Raw genomic sequence first — 19,749 nt, 5'->3', positions numbered from 1 at the left:
GGATCCCACAAGGATGAGGAAATGAATCACCCACGAAGTAAGCCACTGAGGCCAACAGAGATGTTAGCTAATGGTGAAGGATCTGCTTCCAGAGATGTCTATCTAAGAAATAGATATATAACCCAGTTATATAAACCCAGTTTATATAACCCACTACATACATATTTCCATCATAACCCATGCTATATATAATATGTATTACATAAGACACATATGGTAGACAGCAAATAGAATATAGGATATGTCTTATATAATATATAACACATAAAATGCTGTATATTTTATGTACCTGTTTCTAGATTGAATAATAGAATGTATGTAAGTATAATTACATGTTTGGAATGAAGCTTTCAGTAAACAATTGCTTTAACTATGTGCAATGGCATTTTATATTTTCTATTTTATTCCATTTTGTGAAGGAAAACATACACATATAGGTATTCTATACACTGTACCACCACATATAATGTTAATTATATAGCATTATCACATATGAGTGCACATTATATATTTTTATGTAATTGGAATGACAGTCTTATTAAACAACTCCACTTATTATGTGTAATGTTATTTTCTATTTTCACTTTTTATACTTCATGAAGAAAGTGACATGCTGGTCATAAGCCAATAGATGACCCATGCTTTGAAAAGCACTGGACTAAATTATCTCTATAAAGGGAAAATGAGTATAAGCTCAGAACTTGAACTTTAAACCACAGAGGAAAGGAGACTTGGGAAGAAATGAGAGTGGTCAAGTTTGGGGGAAAGGCATCAGACTGTACTTAGGTGTGTATTTGTTAGCATTTGCAAGACTACTTTATTTCAGGCTGAAATCCCTGAAGCTTGCATAGGACTGAAAGTTTGCAAGTTGGTGATGCAGAGTTCTGTTCCTACACTGAGCCTGGCATAAATAGGCTCTTTCCCTCTGTCCACATCACCCTAAACATAGTAGACACTAAATTAATATTTGCTAGATTGACTGGAAAAGATTGGAGAAGTTACTGAGATCTTTATCTACTGGGGGGTTTCTGGGATGCAGAATGGCAAGGGAAGGGTTTCACTGAAGTCAGCAGAAGCTCAATAAATGCTTCTAGACAAATGAGAAGAAAAAACAGGAAAAAAAGAAATAAAAGGAAAACATTGGCGTTGCAATTATGGAAAGGGAAAGGGACTTGTCAGTATTCAGTCAGTAATAAATGCTTGATGGAATGGAGGGAAAAGCAATAAGGAACCTGCCTGGAGGGTCAAGTGAAGATGAGAGGCCCAAAGGAGGAGTTACCAATATCCAACAGAGGCTGTATTAATATTTTCTGACTTCAATGGAGCAAACTTAGTTAGGAAGATAGCACTTTGTGGTGTAGACACCAGTGAAGGAATTATCCCACATGCCCAGTACATGCTTTACAGTTTGATGGAAAATAAATAGTAGAGCATCCTGCTGCAGGGATGAGAATGTACTTTAAGAAAACAGAATATAGTAAGAGATTAATAAGTGCTTTCTGGATTAATGGGAGGGAAGGATAGCTGAGGAGGGATATGGGGATCTAGTCAGAAAAAATTGAGAATAGTATGCGTTGTGAGCTGTCAGGAAGGTGTAGTGTGAAAGGCAGGATGGAGACTGTTAAAGGGGGGAGTTAGGACTACTGGAATGAGAGGAGAATATGAGGTCCTTCAGTGTGTACAATAAGTGCTCATTAAATAATTGTGAGGTTGAATAGAGGAAAAGCTATATTGAAGCCAGCTGGTGGTTGGGATTAGAAGAAAGGAGAGCTGAAGGAGGGGGTTCTTCCTAGTACACAGTCATGCTTAATAAATGCCTCCCTTATTTTGACACATGGGAAATATGAAATAAATATGTGGAACGAATAAATAGCTCTATATAGAGAGAAAGGCTGCAGGGTAAGGATCGTGGGGGAGAGGTGATCTAATGAGCAATCAGTTGGTACTCAATAAATTTAGGCTGATTTAGATCCCTGGAGAGTGAGCTCTTGAGGCAAGAGCAGGACCTACCAGAGACTTGGAAAAAAGAAACAGAATTACTCCGACAGTAGGTGCTCAGTAAGTGTTTACTGGCTTAAATAGACTTCAGGGTATGGACTTAAGGTTTGGAGAGGGAATCCTAGGGTTATGGAAGGGAATGGGACAAAGGTAACCCTTATAAATTGGGTTCTGCATTTATTGAGGGAAAAGACCTTATGACTGGGGTGGGTTCTTCCAGTGGTAATGAAAGGAATGTATTCCTGATATGCAACAGGCACTGCATACGTGATCGCTGGATCCAGTGGAAGAAAGGGTCTCTGGAGAGAAGGCATGAACACACCGAAGTCATTCAGAAATGCCCATGGAACCCACCGGAGGAAATGGTCTTTGGGGGGAAGTGATTAGAATGGAGTACATGACAGAAAGGATTAAAATGTTCATGGAATCCATTAAAAAAAAGATTTGGGGGAGGAGGCCAGTGATGGGCACACATTTGATGCAAGCTCACTGGATTGTTGGAGGAAACGTCCTTTGAGAAAGGAGGATGGGAATGAAGAAACTTGATGCATGCAAGGATGATTCTCCTTCTGTGGGAGGAAAGGTTTTTTGTGGAGAAGGCACAGAATCAGATACAAAGCAAGTGCTCCATAAATACTCCAAGGAGTGATTAAAAGAAAAAGTCCTTGGAAAGAGTGCCTGACAGAATATTATGGCTTGTGTGTAGACGCCTCCCCAAAGCCTCATGCAGATGAGGTGGGGCTTCCTTTTTCAGAGGTGGCTGAATCTGGAATGTGTGATGCTAGGATTAAGGGTGCGTGATTACTAAACCACAACACATGAGTGATTGGTTTGGCACCACCTTAATCCCGGTAGCCCGGATGGGGTAAAAGGGGCAGAAAAATGCTGTTAAGGTTTCTTATTGCTTTTGCTGTCTTGCACCACCATGAACTGTTGCCACTCTGCCATCTTGCCTAATTGGAGCATAATTAGAGCCAGCCAATTATGGACTGAAACCTCTAGGAACTGTAAGCCAAATAAATCTTTCCTCCTTAAAAAAAAAAAAAAGGGTGCCTGAAAGAGAGGAATTTCTAGATATCTGAGCACTGGATTAATTTGGGGGGAACAGGCCTTTGTGGGCAGGTCTAAGTTTCAGTATGGAAGAGGTGCTCAATACACGAGTGAAGTGAAGTCACTAAAGGAAAAGTTCTTGGGCAAAGGATTTGGGGATGGGATATACAACAGATGCTCAATATATGTTTGTAAATATATTGAAGGAAAAGACATTTAGAGAAGGCTCATATTGCAGGCAGTTGATCAATGCTAGACTGATCCACAAAAGGAAAAGACTTTGAAGTAGCTTGAGAATGGGGGATACAGGAGTCACTCAATAAATGCTTTCCAGATTCATTTGTAGGAAAAGGTCTTTGAGGAGAGAGTCTGATGATGAGTCACACACAGAAGGTTCAAAATATTCATGGAATTCACTGGAGGAAAACTGTTTGGGAGGGGGCTCGGGGATGGACACATATCAGTCACTTAATAAATGCTTCCTAGATCCTTTGGAGAAAATAGGTTCCCTCGAAGAGAAGGCCTGGAGTTGAGGCACACAGAAGGCATTCAATCAAGGTTCACAGGATCCATTAAAGGCAAAGCCTTTGGCGAAAAGCTGGGATGGAATACACAGCAGGCACTCAATGTTTACTGAGAAGTTTAAAAGGTCATTGAGGAGGGGGCTTGGGTGGGACAGAGCACCAACTGGACACCTGCTCACAAAACCCGTCAGAGAGAAGGCCTTAGGGCAAGGGTTGAGGAGAACAGGGCAGGGTTTTTAAGAAATGCTCACAAAATTCTTTGAACCCAAAGGCCTTAGGGAAGGACCCTTCAATGAGGCATACTACAGGTACTCAATAAGTGCTTACAAGATTTATTAGAGGACAAGGTCTTCGGGGCAAGGGGTGGGTGGGAGAAGCGAAGCCGGACACATTTGGCTTTTGAAGGCTCATAGGATTTAATGAAGCCATAGGCTTTGGGGAGGGGAACTGGAGAAGAGGAACACAGTAGGCAACTGCTCCCTGCATCCACAGGGAAGGTTTTGGGGAGGCAAGGGTGGGGCACGTAGGAACCCACCAACACAGTTATTTAAAGGAAAAGAATTTGAGTAAAGGGGCCAAAGGCCAGGCACACAAGCAGCACTCTATAATTGCTTGATCACCGTGGAACTATCTGGGGACCCAGGCCCACGGGGAGGCGCGTCAGTGGCTTACCAGTCGGTGTGCGGCTCGTCGATGACCAGCAGCACCCTGGCGGCGGCGCCCCCGCGGCCTGCACCCCCAGAGCCGCCGCCCACCTGCTCGCTGAAGGTGGCTGCCGCGGCTGCAGTAGTCTGCTTGACCGCGTTGGACAGCGATGAGAAGAAGCCACCACCCCCTGAGGACCCGGGACTAGGAGCTGCCGGAGAGGCCACAGGGGCGGCAGTGGAGGCCCTGTCGGCAGTGGCAGTCGTGGAACCGGGCGTAGCCCCGGGGCTAGCAGCCGACGGTGGCGGCGGGGGCGGCTGCGGGCGCTGCAGGTCTGTCATGTACCCATTCGGCAGATTGGCCATGAAGTTGCTGTCCGACAGGCGGCGCCGCAGGTAGTTCATGGTTGCGGCTTGGGGCAGGGGGTCCTAGAGGCAGTCTTGCCAGGAGCCGCGGGGGCGGACCGCGCGGCCCAGGAGCACAGCTGCAGTCTCAGGCACGACGCGACTCTTCTGCTGCCCGCCGCAGACTGAGGCGGCGCTGAGTCGCCGCCGCCGCAGCGCGGATGGTCGCGCCCGTGTCTCCCTAACTCGCGCCTTGCGTGGTGCAGTCCGGCTGGGCCCACGGCGGTGCGGACGCGACCAAGGCAGCGGGGAAGGGGAGTTTGTGGAGGAACGGCGAGTGACGTCAGCGTGCGTTCAGGGCTGGGGTGGCGATGGCGCGCGCTGGCAGGCGGGGGCGAAGGCGCTGTCCGCGGTGCTGAAGTTGCCAGTGCGCATGCACCACACGGCATCCTGTTTCCCTTCCCCCCTTCGATAGGGATGCGCAATTTCGGGAGTGGGGGTGGGGTGCTTGTCCGGAGGGTCGGGTACAGAGCCTAACAGGCCGCCCCCCTACCCGCCTCATTCTGGTCCTCACATCCACTCGCACTCACACAAGACCCTCTCCATACACAGTTTCCAGTGTTGACATTCACAGCGAAAGGCATTTTGGAGGGGGGGACACACTCGAGACATAATAGTAGAGAAATAACCCCCTCACAGCAAGTCATGGGGTCACACACAGTGTCTTTCAGGGAGATCAGTCTTCCATGTCGAGTCTCAGCTAGGCAGAGAGATGCATGTGGGGGCAGCTAGACAGCTTCAGACAAGTGGGGATGGACACTTGAGCAATGCATACACCCTTGCCCTGGGTGGCGGGGTCCTGAAAGCACACAACGAATGACACACATAAAAGGAAACACATGTAAACAGGTACAGAGGACATACACCTATCTAGTTATATGTAGACATACAAGCCCAGAGTAACTAACACACATGAGCATGTTGAATACATGCATGCATAACTTGTTACACACACAGGCAATATACCAACACAGAGACCCAGAGAAACTCACACAAGCACACGTGATAAAACACATACCCACAGATGACCGTAGAGAAATTTAGATATGCAACACAGACACATTCCTACAGCTCTAGCCCTGACGCCTGCCCACCACCCCCTATGCATTCGGTCAAATGTCCTCATCCTTCTGCTCTGGACATAGCCAAAACCTGGTGTCATCAGTGTTTGTGGCTGTCTTCTCCTTTACCTGAGAACTTTCCACAGGCAGAGGCAGGATGCCAAATAAAGTTTGCACTTGAGCAAATGAGGTAGTCCAGGCTAGATGCGGATGGCATCCTGTCAAACCTCTAAGATTCTGACTACAATAAAAGCACAAATCCATAAATAGTCATTTGTTGACTATACCGAAAACTTAACTGTTTACATGTGTTGGTTCATACAATACTCACAACTGTCCTATGGATGGATAATTTCCTTTTACAGATAAGTGAATCCAAGAACTACAATTAATTCCCAAAGGGTCATGTTCACTTTATGATGTATATACATTTTTTTTAAGAAAAAAGAATGTGCCAAAAAAATAAAAATAAAAATAAAGAATGTGCCTTGGGCCAGGAATTTAGCTCAGTAATTCTGCCGCCTGCCTCACAAGCACATGGCCCTGAGTTCAATCCCCAGTACCAAAAAAAAAAAAAGTAATAAAGAATGTGCCAGGAAGATGGTACAGTCAGTGCCAGTGTGGCTAGAACAGAGGAGTATTGTGGCCAAAGACAGGGTCAGAGTGGTCACCAGGGGCCAGATTAGATAGGGCCTTGACCATAGTGAGCAGTGATGGTGAACCAGATGAGGTGGCAGAGGATATGCAAATAGGCAGATTTGGGGGTCTCTTCTGCCTGTGGGATTTTCAGATGAATCATCCACCTATTTGTTCATTCTTCATTCATTAAACCACTGGCCTGTTTAAACAAGGCAATAATAGTGTAGAGTCTGGAGTCAAATACTTGGCTTCAAGTCATGCCTCCAGGACACACTTAGAAAAGTGACCCAATCTCTCAGAGATTTGGTTTCTTCATGTATAATAAAAGGATGATGACCTGGCCCACCTCTAAGGAAAAGGTACCTTTGAATGTCCTGTAACTTCTGTCAGGAATGCCTCTCCCTCCCTCTGTCTAGAGCTGCCTTGGATCATAGCCTCCAGGAACCCCTACTTCCAGATTCATCCCCACTTCCCCTAGGTGCCCATGGTTCCCAAGTTAAACACTTCCCAAACCATCCCCTTACTCCCCTGCATCCCACCCACCTTCAGTCTCATCTCCTGGCCTTTGCTTTGGCTAGTCCTTCCTCTTCCCTCTAGGATGCTCTCTCTGGCATTTCAAATGGGGAGTGCCCCACAAATTGGGTGTTTTCCAATGTTTTGAAATATGTGCTTCCATTATTAATCAAAAAACTTTGTTGTTTATTAACAGAAGCAAGCAAACTTTCCCAGGCCTGTGATGACCTCTCTAGGGGATGGGAGCAGCTGCAGGTCTACAGATCTTTCTGGCTTCTCTGGACCCAAATTCAAGATCCTGAGGACTCTGTCTGTAGACTGTGCCTTTTCCTAGGTATCTAGTTCCCAGGCTACTAGTACTTGTGGTCTCCAGCACCCTTCCCTTTTTCCAGGTGGCTCAATTTCCAGGAATTACTTTTTTTGTAGAGGAGTCCCTCAGGAATATTTTGATTCCTCAAGGCAAAGGCAAGGCTCTTCTGCACTGTCTCCATCTTCTTCAGCATGAATGGATGTACAGAAGGCCTCCAAGAGTGATATATATATATTATATATAATTATTATATATACATATAATTATATATTATATATATTATATATATTATTGCTGTGCAATAATTCAATCACATACCTGGACATGTTCACACTCAGTAGTGTACCCACATTTATAACACATACATCCACCATGCCACCTTAATGAGTGTGCACACACACCTATTAACTCACACAGTTATGGCAGAGTTGTAACCTCACACACATTCCACACACATTCAATACATCCTTAATTCTTGCAAGCTCCACAGGTCTGCATCTCACACACAGATATATACCTCATAATGCACATACATATACAGCTGAAGTTCCACTTTCTTGTAAACACATACCTCTTATATCTTATAGTAGCAACCAGAAACCCTCTTTGGTTCAGTCTTCCCAAGATGACCAAGTACTCATTAACTTCTCTTCACTTCATCACATCAGCTGGCTCATGTTACATAAGGGGAAACTGGCCCAGAAAAGTCAAATGAGCATATTGACAAAACACCAGGCATCACAAATCTACCTCCTGAATCTTCCTGCACAGATGGGTTCCCTTCACCCACTGCACAGTCTTGAACTCTGCTACTGGTATTTAAGGCCACATTACAATGGTGCTTCAAAAATGTCCAGCCCAAATGTCTTCCTTTGTAAAATGGGGATAATACTGACTCTCATGGTTTGTTGTGGATTAAATGAGTTCATGCTATACAAAGCCTTAAGACACTACTGGGGGCACAGTAAGTACTTTCTAAGTGTTAGCTATTACCATAAATATTATGATTCCTATGTGCCTCATCACAAGGGGCTTGGCATTCAATGAGTGGTAAATGAATGAGCAAATGCTAAGAGCAGTGGTGTCTGGGTTTGTTCCCCTCACTGTGACTGTGGAGACATGTGCTGCTCTGATTTTTCTTCTTCCCTATATCCCCTGATGTCCAGCACTATTGTTAGTATACAGTAGGCGTTAAGCGTCAAATAAATGTTCAAACTAAAGGAATGCCTATTCTGAGTCTGTTCCCTGGCCCAGATGTCCTCTCCTTCTATCAACCCTCCTCCACTGCAGATGCCTAGACTAAGTTCGAACCTATAGTCGGCGCTATATTCGGTGAAATGGACACATGTGAAAGGAATCTGCATCTGAGTCTGTCCTAGGGGATCCTCCCTGTGGATGCTGACACTATAGCAGCTCTTTGCCCCTGCCCCAGCTCAAAGCATGTCACAGTCACTTCATCAGCCAACCCCCACCCCCGCCTCGCGGAGCTATTTGTCATCTGTAATTGTGGTGTTGGAGCTGGGCTGTTGTGAGTGGGTGGGTGCAGGTGTTCAAGCTGCAGGGTGCCAATGCTAGCCACGCCTCTCTGCTGTGGTTCTGGCTTAGCTGACACGGAATTGGCCAGCAGGGAGGCTCCAGCGGGTGGGAACCTGGAGAGCTTTAGGAGGCGGGGAGACAGCAACTAACCAGCATGCTGGCCAATCAATAAATGTCTGCCAGGCTAGTAGCCAATCAAGATACCTACAAAGCAGAGCTCTGCAGAGGGATGTGGTAGGCGGCCCTGGGGCCCTAGAGGGGCCACCGCCCTACGGCAGCGGTGAAGGGATGCTGGGGCTGGACACTCACTTTCATGACTGACTTCCAAGCTACAACCACAATGGAAAGTACTGTTTTCCACAACAGGCTGCTGAGATTTTGCTCTATTAGATACTATTGCCTCACTTCTGGGAAAGGGGCTAGGTTGCTTTGCCTTCTTTAAGGAATCTTTAGAAGAGCCTGATGAAGCTGGTTTATTGAGGTCCGGGAGGTCAGAGCAGAGGGAGAGGTGTTAGGGCTTTTCCTCCGCAGGGTCTTTGCAGGCAGGCACGTGTAGACAAGGCCGCTTCTCCTCCACCAGCACCTTCTTCCCTTGCAGCTCCTCGCACTGTGCCAGTGGATTCCCCCAGAAAGTAACATTCTTCTCACCCTGGCCTTCAACCATTGAAACTGTGGGCCTGGGGTATTAGAGGGGGAATGGAGAAGAGAAGCTCAGAGAAGGAAAGAATGCATTTGACTTTTTTTTTTTTTTTGGTGGTGGTAGTGAGGATTGAACCTAGGGCCTTTGCACTGAGCTACATTCCCAGCTCTCTTTTTTTTTAACTTTAAGACAGTTTCAGTCACTAAGTTGCCCGGGCTGGGCTCAAACTTGTGATTCTCCTACCTCAGAGTGCTAGGATTACAGGCATGTACTATCATGCCTGGCAACAAACTCTTAATGAGTGCCTACTTTGTGCCCAATACTACCTTTTAGCTGTGAGATATTGGGCTGTTTCTTTATCTTGTCAGGAACCTTGTCTCAGTTTCCCTCATCTACAAAATGAAAATAGTAGGAATAATACCATCAATACCTACCCCAGTGGGCTGAAGATAAATGAATTAATTCAAATGAAGTGCTCAGTGTGGTACCTGGAGCACAGTGAGTGCTCAGTAAATGGTGATTGTTAATTGCTGGCATGAGCTACCTTTTTTTTGTTGTGGTGCTGGGGTCAAACCCAGAATCTTACACATTCAGCTAGGCAAGTGCTCTATCACTGAGCTATATCCCTAGCCTTTATGAGTTACCTTTTTTTTTTTTTTTTTGAGACAGGGTTTCAGGCTGGCCTTGAGCTCACTATGTAGCCCAGGCTAGCCTGGAACTCACAGCAATTCTCCTGCCTCTGCCTCCTGAGTGCTGGGATTACAGGTGTACAAAGCCACGCCCAGCAGTTACCTTTTTTAAAAAAACCCTCTAAAATCCTTCATATCACTCTCCAGTCCCTCTACCCCTAAAATGAAAATGCTTTGTCTTGATATTCAAGGGCTTTGTTGTTGGGCCCAAATCTCTGGCCTAAGCCAATCTCTTGCTCTCTCTCTTCCACTTATCCAAACTGAGTCCTTTGTCCAAAAAGGTTATTTCTCCCACTAGACAAACCTTCCATTCACACCTACCCTGATTCTCTCCATTGGTCCTTCCTTCCTTCAGTCTCTTGCTCACTCAAGTTCCGTGTGCTGCCATTCAACACCTCTAACTCATTTTCAAGACCCACTCTGAGCCCCACAATTGGGAGATCATAACCCAGATGGGAGACCTTCCATGAGTTGGGAACAGTCCACTTAATCTAGTAGCTTGATGTATGTAAAAGGAAAGGATAGGCATTTCAACCCTAACAGCTGGGCCACTCTGGCCACCAGTAAGCTCATAGGGGGCCCAATCACACGTGTTCAGGATCCCGCTTATAGTTTTGATGTCGGGAATGCTTTTCTCAACCCTACCTGCCTAGGAGGGCCCAGTCAGCTTCCTGGACCCAAGGCACAGTGGCAGTCCCTTTGTCATACACCTTTGCTCACCTGGGTCCCTTGGAGCATCCAGGGATCTGGGTTCTGTATGTCAGCAACTGTTGCCAAAAAGGCTTTGGAGTGCCTCAGGGTGGTGAGATGTCCAGTGAGTGAATGGAGGTATGAGTGACTGAGAGGTGGGAGGGAGTGGACTATGAAGGACTAAGTGAATGAGGGAATGGATGAAGGACTGAATGAGTGATTGAAGGGCAGAGAAGCTGTGACTTCCCCCAGTATCTTTTTTCTCCTCTTCTCTATTGTTCCCTTCTTCCTGTAGCTGGGAGATGGCACTTGGCAAGGCAAGGACCACAGACCCAGTGATAGAAGCCCTAGTTGGGGGAAACTCACTCTCCTACCTTCAACATCATGACCCCCTCCCAGTACACTCTGCCCCTCACTCACGAGAACTTGGGAAGTGTGGCCATGCAGCGGCGCTGGCGGACGCGGGTGGGGTTGGGTCCACATGGGGGTGTGCACAGCCCCCAGGCACTCCACTGTGACCATGTGCCTTTATCTCCAACTAGGAGGGGGGCACACAGAGATGAAATTGCAGGTCTCAGTGGGAAAGTGAAGGGGAGGCTGCAGGAACATGGGGTCCACAGCAGAGTTGAAAGACCTTTGTCCCTGCATGGGCTGCCCACCCTCACAGTGTCATCTGTGGGGCACTCACAGATGCAGTTCTGGATGTTGTAGCAGTGTCGGATATCCTGGTATTTCCCAACACACCGCTGGCCATTAAATTTGCGGCCCTTGCAGCTCCTTGTGCGCATCTGCTGGCCTGGGATTTCCTTACAGCGGATGGTGCTCAGGTGTGGGTGGGTGCAGGTGCTCCAGTCACCCCAGGCCTCCCACTCTCCATCCACTGCAGGGACAGGGGGTACCGGGGTGCAGATCAAAATGGGGAGCCAGTAAGGGGCTCAGGGCAGGAATGAAGGCTAGGAGAGGGAGTGGGAGTGATCAGATGTGGAAATGGAGGATCAGAGGTAGAACCAAGGCATGAGGCAGGAACAAGACCTCAACAGTAGGAACTGGCAGCAGAGGTGAGTGAGGGGCTAAAGCATAAAGCATGGGAACACAGCCTTCTGGGGTGCTGACCAGGGCAGGGCACAGCTGTGTTGCAGATGTGGGTCCGGGTGTCGTCACCAGTACAGAAGGGGCCTCCATGCTGGGGCACAGGGCGATTGCATGTCCGTTGTTCCACGGTCTGGCCCAGGCCACAGGTCACAGGGCAGGGGCTCACAGGGCCCCATGGTCCCCAGCCCCCAGCCACTATTGGAGGGAGAAAAGGGAGCAAGGAGTAAGGCCGCCTCAATCCTCCCTCAGCCCCAAGACCCTCCAGGTAGACTATCCCTGATCTTTGTGTACCTGGGCAGGGTGGAAGGCCAGGGCAGCCCCGTTGCTCATAGGCTACTCCTGGACAGGGCTTTCCAGGAGGCTCCTTAGAGGGCCCAGGTGCAGAACACGTGCGGCTTCGTGTCTCCATAGGTTTACGGGGTTCACCATGGCAGGAGCTCGAGCAGGCACTCCAGGGGCCCCAGGGACCCCAGGCCCCATGTGCTGGTGGGAGTTGGGGTCACATGTGTGGTTAGGCTTGCTGAAGTCCTCTCACCCTGGCAGTTTTCTGCTGTAATTCCACAGACCCACCCTGGGTACCCACATCAGTGTCCTGTGGCAGCCCTCACTCACTGGGGCAGACCCGCTGGGTGTCACAGGCCTCTGACTCCTGGGCCACTCCTGGGCAGTGGCCCCCACACTTGGGGACAGGGTTATTACATACTCGCTGGCGGATCCGGGTTCCTTTGGAGCAAGTGACTGAGCAAGCCCCCCAGGGTTCCCAATTAGACCAGCCGCCCATCTCTGTGGGAAAGAAGAGAAGGGAATGGGATGGAAGTGGGAGTGCCATTCACAGATCCTCACTCATTTCCTTGTGGGTTCCACGTCAGCTAACCCTGTCCCCATATCCTTTGTTCCCATACCTCGCCCACATCACTGCTCACCTAGACTACAGCAGCAGCCTTCACACTGGTCCCTCTGCTTCACCCCTCAGGTACAGTCTTCTATTCCCAAACAAGGCAGAAGTCATTCAGACTAAATCTGATGCCCTCACTGTGGCCCTCTTTTCCTCCCACCACTCTCTTCCAGCTACTCTGGCTGCTCATTTTCTCAAAGCATCCAGCATCACCCACCCACAGGGCCTCTGCACCGATGCTTCTGGTGCCACAGGCCATGTGACAGGAAGTGGTTGTCCTCCTTGCTAGGTGTCCTTACCAGGACAGCACTGCTGCTCCTCACAGGCCTCCAGCTGCCATTCAAGGATCCCAGGAGCCGCCTTCTCAGAGCACTGCCCACCCCAGCCTATGCAGCGGCGGTGTCGCAGCTGGGAGCCCTCAGAGCATGACACAGAGCAGGGGCCCCATGGGGACCACGGTGACCACTGTGGGGACCTGTGAAGAAGAGCACATGTCCTGTCCTCATGCAAACTGACAGGATGGCACGTGGGACTCCAGAGTGTTGGGAGGCATGTGAGAGGGTGCCATGTAAACGTGAAGGACTGATAGATGAGTACCTACTTCTTAGGGATGATGGAAGATTGAACGGAAAGAGGTAGGTACACAGTAGGTTATTGGTAAATGTCCTCTCTCTTCATGACCCCGGCCCTGGAGTTAACCCTTGGAAATCCCCTCAGGACCAAATCCAGGTATACCGTAAGCAAATGTAAGGAGCAGGAAATTGGAATTGCTGCCAGAAACCCAACAGTGGGAGGCAGCCATCATCCCTGGGCACAGATGCCCCCTCAGAAACACCCAGACCTATCCTTAGACCCCTGCATGGTACTGAGTATGATGCCAATGCTAAGTAGGGGCCCAAAGCTGCTCTCAAATATCCCCAAGCCCTGAAGCCTCAAGGTACATCTGGAATATATGATAAGCAGAAAATATATTGAGCTGGGCATGGTGGCATGTGCCTATTTAGGAGACTTAGGCAAGAGAATCCAAGTTCAAGGCCAGCCTGGGCAACTTAGTGAGACTGTCTCAAAAAATAAAATAAAATAAAATAAGCTATGGATGTAGTTCAGTGCTCCCTGGGTTCAATCTCCAGTAACAAAACAAACAAAAAAAGGAAGATATATTTGTAATATAATACGGGCTTGGTACATGTAAGCCAGAAATCAAGAATTAGGAGACTAGAGTTACCCTCAGGAATTCTCAAGCTGCTGCCCACCTCCTGCGATTCGTCTAGTATAGAGAAAGTGCTCAAGGAATATAAAGTGTCATCCTGATTAGGGCTCTGGGGTTTTCCTCATGAATTTGTATACAGTAAACACTCAATAAATATGAATTGTCATCACAACTGGGGGTTAGAGTTACCTTCAGAAATACTCGAGCTGCAATCCACCTGTAAAATACTTCAGCACACTATGGGAATGGCTCTCAAGCAGGGGTGCCTCTGCCCCCTCCTTGCCCTGGGGAGATGTGGCAATGTGTGGAGACATTTTTGGTTGTCTCAACTGGTGTGTGTAAAGAGGTTGCTACTATCATCTAGTGGAAGGGAAGGGATGTTACAAAATATCCTCTAATGCAGAGATCAGAGAAAGAATCTCCTAGCCCCAAATATTGTGCCAAAGTTGAGAAACCCTGAACTATGGCTGTAATCAGGACCTTGGGGGGCTACCCTTGGGAGATCTAGAGAAAGAGTGAGCCCAGTTCTGGGTCACAGTCCTCTTCACCTTCCCCTAGCCCAGGTGTCCCGAACCTGCATGCCTGGCAGAGCCCACCATCACGCTCCTGGAAGGCGTAGGCAGCATTGAGACAGCAGTTCTCCACACTGATGTCTCTCCCCAGGAGGCCCTTGCACCTGCCTGTGGAGTCCTCATAGTGGGTAAAGCAGAGCACTGGGTCTGAGCCTGTAATAGGACCAGGAAAATGGGCACAGACAGTAAGAGGAGTGGTGAGCCTAGGTATCCCAGGGGACAGCCAGCCCCTTCCCTACTCACCTGTGCCTGGCAGGGTGAGAAGCAGCAGTAGCAACAGTGACTGAGGTGCCTTCACTGGGGCAGTCATGTTGAGCACCAAACCCCTGCACCTCTGCCAGAGAGGCCTGGCTTGATCTGAGCTGACCCACTGCTGGCAAGAGGAACCTGCCTGCCCTGCCCTGCCAGGAGGAACTGGGAGGGCACTGTACAGGCTTCCTCAGCTCCCACCCTCCCTTGCCCCTCTGCCTCCTCCTCTTGTCTCTCCTCCCCAATTCCTGTGTCACCTTTAGTCCTGTTTTGTTTGTCACCCAATCCCCAGTACCTCATACTGTGCTCCACCCAGCAACCTTTCAGCATTCAAAGTTCTTTGGACAAATTCTCAGTGAGGGGCAATGGAGCCTGGGAGTTTGGAGGAAGATGACTGTGGGAAGGTCACTTTGACCTTCTGAGCCTTAGTTTCCCTATCTGTAGGAATGTATACTCTCAACCACAATGGCATGGTCAACCCCACAGCAGTGAACTCGGATGAACTGAGCATGGTCCTCCTTATGGGGTGGAGGAAGCATGGACTGGGGAAATTGCTTCATTCTCCGTCCTGACTGAACCTTGCCCTCCTCTCTCCTAAAGTGAGGTTCCCCTTGGTCAGCATGTGTATGTATGTAGGGGTCAGCACAAGGGAAGTAAGAAGGGGAAGTGGGTTGGTTTGAGGGGGACAGGGCACAACTGGGGATATCCGCTCCCCTGGGGGCCCAGCTGAGGACACTTCCAAAGCCTGGGGCAGGGGTGAACAGAAGTGCACAGGCTTGGCCATGTTCCTCCAGATTACTCTTGGGCAGGTACCATTCCCACCCTGAGCTTGTTTCCTCCTCTGTAAAACATACACATGGACAGTGCCAACAACACGGGTCAGGCTTATTGCGAAGATTAGGAGTTAGACTTTGAAGTCACTAGGACAGTGCCTGGCAACTCTGTTTATTAAGTTGATTTGGTCAACATTTTTTGAGCACCTATCGGATGCAAGATGTGGCTCTCAGGATTAGATGGACAGAAAACAGACCAGACAAAAATTTTGCCCCCCGCCCCCCCAGGAGGAACTGGGAGGGCACTGTACAGGCTTCCTCAGCTCCCACCCTCCCTTGCCCCTCTGCCTCCTCCTCTTGTCTCTCCTCCCCAATTCCTGTGTCACCTTTAGTCCTGTTTTGTTTGTCACCCAATCCCCAGTACCTCATACTGTGCTCCACCCAGCAACCTTTCAGCATTCAAAGTTCTTTGGACAAATTCTCAGTGAGGGTTATACTCTAAAAGAGGAGACAGACAATAAACATCACCTCCTTCACAGAGGCCTTTCCCAGCTACCCTTCTTGGGTGACATCCCTGTCACTCTCTAGCCCAGTGGCTCTTAAACCATAGTGTACATCAGAATCTCTCAAAAGGCTTAATAAAATTGGAGGTTGTTGGGTCCCACACTCTGGATTCTGAATGGGCATTTCTAACAAATTCCCAGTTGACAACTGATGCTGCTGGCATGGGGACCACACTTTAAGAACTGCCATTTTAGTCCTTGATCCTTAATTTTCTTTGTGGGTCTCAGCTACAGAAAACAATCCTACATGCTCTTTGTTTTACTGCTAATAATTAATTCCTCTTCAGTTCACTTTTCTTGCAGGTAAAATTGAGCTCCACAGACCTGTTTTCTCTTTTTCATAGCCCTAATGAGTGAAATTCCAGAGCCTGCTGTAAAACCAAAATTTTGTGGGCTGGGGACTCAATGGCAGACTGCTTACCTAACATGTGCAAGGCCCCGGATTTATTCTTCAGTACCACAAATAAAAACAATCTTTTTAATTAACAAAAAGGAGCCTGAGAAAGATAGGAAGGCAATGCCTCATTTCTCCTGCATTCACAGAGAAAATACAACTCTTAAATTAAAACAAAAGAATCTGGTCAGGGGTTAAGACAGAAGTTTCTCAAGAATACTGCTCATTGGTGCACATCTGTAATCCCAGTACTTGGGAGGCTAAGGCTGGAGGATCACAAGTTTGAGGCCAACCTGAACTACACAGCAACACTCTGTCTCAAAAAAATTACAAGAATACTGCTCTTGTTTTGGGCCGATAAGGTGTGTGTTAATATTTGTATCCATTACAGATGTATTCTGTTCTCAGAGATTATAAGCCTATTTCTGAATGTGTGCCTTGAACAAAGGGGTCTTGTTAAGATTCTGACTTTAGCTGTCAGCGCTGTGTTATCCTGTGAAAACAAACTCCCCAAGAAACCTGCAATTCTGCCTAGCTGTTTTATTTAATAACCTGTTGCCCTGGTAATAATGTTATAATCGATATTTCCTTTGTTCCCTAACTGTATGAATACTCATAGGATTCCCTGTGGATGAGGATTTCTGCACTTTCATTTTCTCCCACACACATTTAGGCATTAAAATGACTCTGCAAACTCCTTTAAACAAAGAGAGAGAATCTTGTCTTATTTAATTATTACATTATTGCCTGATACAATGTATTTGTGTTCCTTGTCAGTCTCCCTCACTGAGTATCAGCTCCACAAGGGCAGAGACTTTGGTCTGGTATGTTAACTGCTAGATCTCCAGTAGATGGGTACTAGCAAAAAGTAGATGCTCAATAAACATTTGTTGAGTGCATGAACAAATCAAAGGAGCAAAACTTGAGGTTCTGGTAAGCGTTTAAAGGAACAGCCTGAGTTGGAAATAAATCACCTTGGGGCATAAATCACATTTCAAGGGCTAGATCTGGGTTAGATCACCTAGAGAGGGTGCAGGAGAAGGGAGCCCCAAGCAAAGTGTAGGGGAATCCCAGCATTTCAAGTTTTGGAGAACTGGGAAGTATCAGCCCAAGGGACTGAGCGGAAGGGGCCTGTGGAGACAGGAGACAAAGGAGTTTTTCTCCTACGCCTGGCAATTCAATCCATGGCCTCTAATACATTGGTCTCAATCTCTCATGTTTAATTTTTTTTACCTATACACATAAAATTCTGGATTTGCAGCCTCTACTTGTGAACAAGCTCACATACATACTCCATCACACAGCCACTCAGACATTGTCACTTACCTACTCAGGGAGTCATTTTCTCTGACAATGATCCTCAGCCTCACTACAGTGTCCCACTAACAGTTTCACAATTATGTCTTATGGTTTGACTCAGCGTACCGATGTTTTCTCTCATAAGTATTTTACACATACACAGTCACATCATCTAATAATGTAAGTCATTTCATTCACTCTGCCATTTTTCACATCCACAAATAGTCACTGATTTACATTCATCACTAACTGGACTCTCATGAAGTTTTTCACACAGACAAAATCAAAATCACCATCTCTCCTTTCTCTGCTAACTTAAGCCACTTAAACCCCTGTGACTCGTGATTACAGACTTTTATAGCCTCCCATGAATGGTTCCACACATACATACCATCACGCAGTGTATCAGACTGCCCTCACCTGCTCCCACATTTCTTCTCAGCTTTCACCATTGCAAGTTTTTGATTTGTAGCCTTTAATAAAAAGTCTTTTACAGGGCCGGGGTTGTAGCTCAGTGGCGCTGCGCCTGCCTGGCAAGCACAAGGTCCTGAGTTTGATTCCTGGAACCAAACAAAAAAAAACAACCCCCCCGCCCCCAAAAAACCCCAAAAAGTCTTTTAGAATTTCACACATAAGGACACAACCAATTTCTCAGATACTGGTTCACTCACTCATTCAGCCTTACCACCTAGCCCACTTCTGATGTATGCAGACACTAATTGCTGCTAGATTCTCCATATGTCTCACACAATCAGTTGTCCACGCCCTGTGTCAGTCAGGCACACCACTGTTTTCCTCCCGAGGTCAGCTCATAGGCACATGCCCACAACTACAACGTCTTAAGTTTCTTACACACTCTGATCACATAGTCACTCAGTGTCTCATTGGCTTGGTTTCATTTTTTTTTCACAAACATGTGATTTCTCTTTAGTTTTATGAAATGCTTCATAGACTTATACACTCTTAGACACTGCTCAGTTGTCAAGTTTCTTTCCCATGGTCATTGAGTTCCTGGGCTTTCTGCTGTTTGCCTCTCACCAACATTGTTTCTTCTCTCTCCCTCATAGACAATTCTGTGACCTATTGTACCCTTTCAGTTCCTCAGCCTCACCAGAACCTGTGGAGAGGCAGAAGTGGACACTATACGTCAGTGTGCCATTTATCTCAGGTTCACATGTACACGCATACAATTAGAGTCTCCCAGCCCCAGCCATCTGATTTCTTATGGTCTTTTCTAGTCTCCATGAAAAGTTTTCAGACACATATTCTCATATCTTGGATCTCAGTATCTCTTAGCCCTCATAGCCATTTTCTCTCACACAATCAACTCACACAGGCACTCCTGTGACTTTTTTTTGTTGTTGTTATCAGGGATCGAACTTGGGTCCTTGCACTTGCACAGCAGGCGGCAAAACTACCAAGTAAATCCTTGGCCCTACTCCTGTGACTTTAGCTGACACTTCAGCTTTGTATAGCTTCACACAGAAGCTATGCCTCACTCCACAATTCATGACCAGTCAGTCACCTGCTTTCCCACAGTAAGGCCTCTCACCTATACCCGATCCCTGACAGTCTCCACCTGTTTCCTGTCCTCTCTCACACTCAGTTTTGGTTACACATTCTGTCTTGCTTGGCATCAGCTTGTCAAATACTGACAGATCTGCAGTGTCCAGTCCCCTCTCACAAACAATATGTCATGCAGATCATCACAAGTTTTTGCACAGGATTTTTTTTGGCTAGGCTGAAGATGGAATCCAGGGCCTTATGCATGCTGGGCAAGCACACTCTACCATCGAGCTACATCCCAACTCTTGTATGGGATCTTAATCATTCATCCAGTCTTAGTTGAGTTTCTGAAACACAACCTTAATTTCTCATATAGGCATGCTGTCAAAAGTTTGTGGTCACAACTGCTGCTCTTCTCTCATACACATAACAGACATAATCACAGTCTTCCACACTTTCTCTCACACACACCTGGTTACCAACTGGCAGTCTCAACT

General features: G+C 47.4%; 2 protein-coding genes across 4 annotated transcripts in view; both read right to left on the bottom strand.

Moving 5' to 3' along the window:
• The window catches only part of Syn1 (synapsin I), a 69,676-nt gene extending 64,689 nt beyond the window's left edge, over positions 1–4,987 (bottom strand). Inside the window, exon 1 of one of the 2 annotated variants that reach the window (XM_004875300.4) lies at positions 4,245–4,987. In XM_004875300.4, the coding sequence (XP_004875357.1) occupies positions 4,245–4,621 (377 nt within the window). In that variant the 5' untranslated portion in view covers positions 4,622–4,987. The remainder of the gene's footprint in view (positions 1–4,244) is intronic. The other variant, XM_004875301.4, reaches the window with a different exon arrangement.
• A 2,457-nt stretch (positions 4,988–7,444) lies between these two features.
• On the bottom strand, positions 7,445–19,710 carry Cfp (complement factor properdin). Of its 2 annotated transcripts, XM_004875307.3 has the most exons (9): positions 14,712–19,710; positions 14,471–14,621; positions 12,986–13,161; positions 12,404–12,574; positions 12,083–12,274; positions 11,813–11,986; positions 11,388–11,579; positions 11,120–11,237; positions 9,139–9,357 (listed from the first exon to the last, which is right to left on the bottom strand). In XM_004875307.3, exons 1-9 carry the CDS (start codon positions 14,776–14,778, stop codon positions 9,192–9,194), a joined length of 1,407 nt encoding a protein of 468 aa, XP_004875364.1. In that variant the 5' UTR covers positions 14,779–19,710; the 3' UTR covers positions 9,139–9,191. The 2 variants fall into 2 exon arrangements, with proteins under 2 accessions (XP_004875366.1, XP_004875364.1); XM_004875309.3 differs by lacking the exon at positions 11,120–11,237 and having other exon boundaries at positions 7,445–9,357.
• Positions 19,711–19,749: the final 39 nt, after the last annotated feature.

Source organism: Heterocephalus glaber, unplaced genomic scaffold, assembly GCF_053883595.1.
Source record: "Heterocephalus glaber isolate CG9 unplaced genomic scaffold, H.glaber_assembly_v1.0 deba00001547, whole genome shotgun sequence".
Lineage (NCBI taxonomy): Eukaryota > Metazoa > Chordata > Mammalia > Rodentia > Bathyergidae > Heterocephalus > Heterocephalus glaber.
The sequence above is the reverse complement of the archived record's forward strand: the minus strand, read 5'-3'. Positions and strand labels throughout refer to the sequence as shown.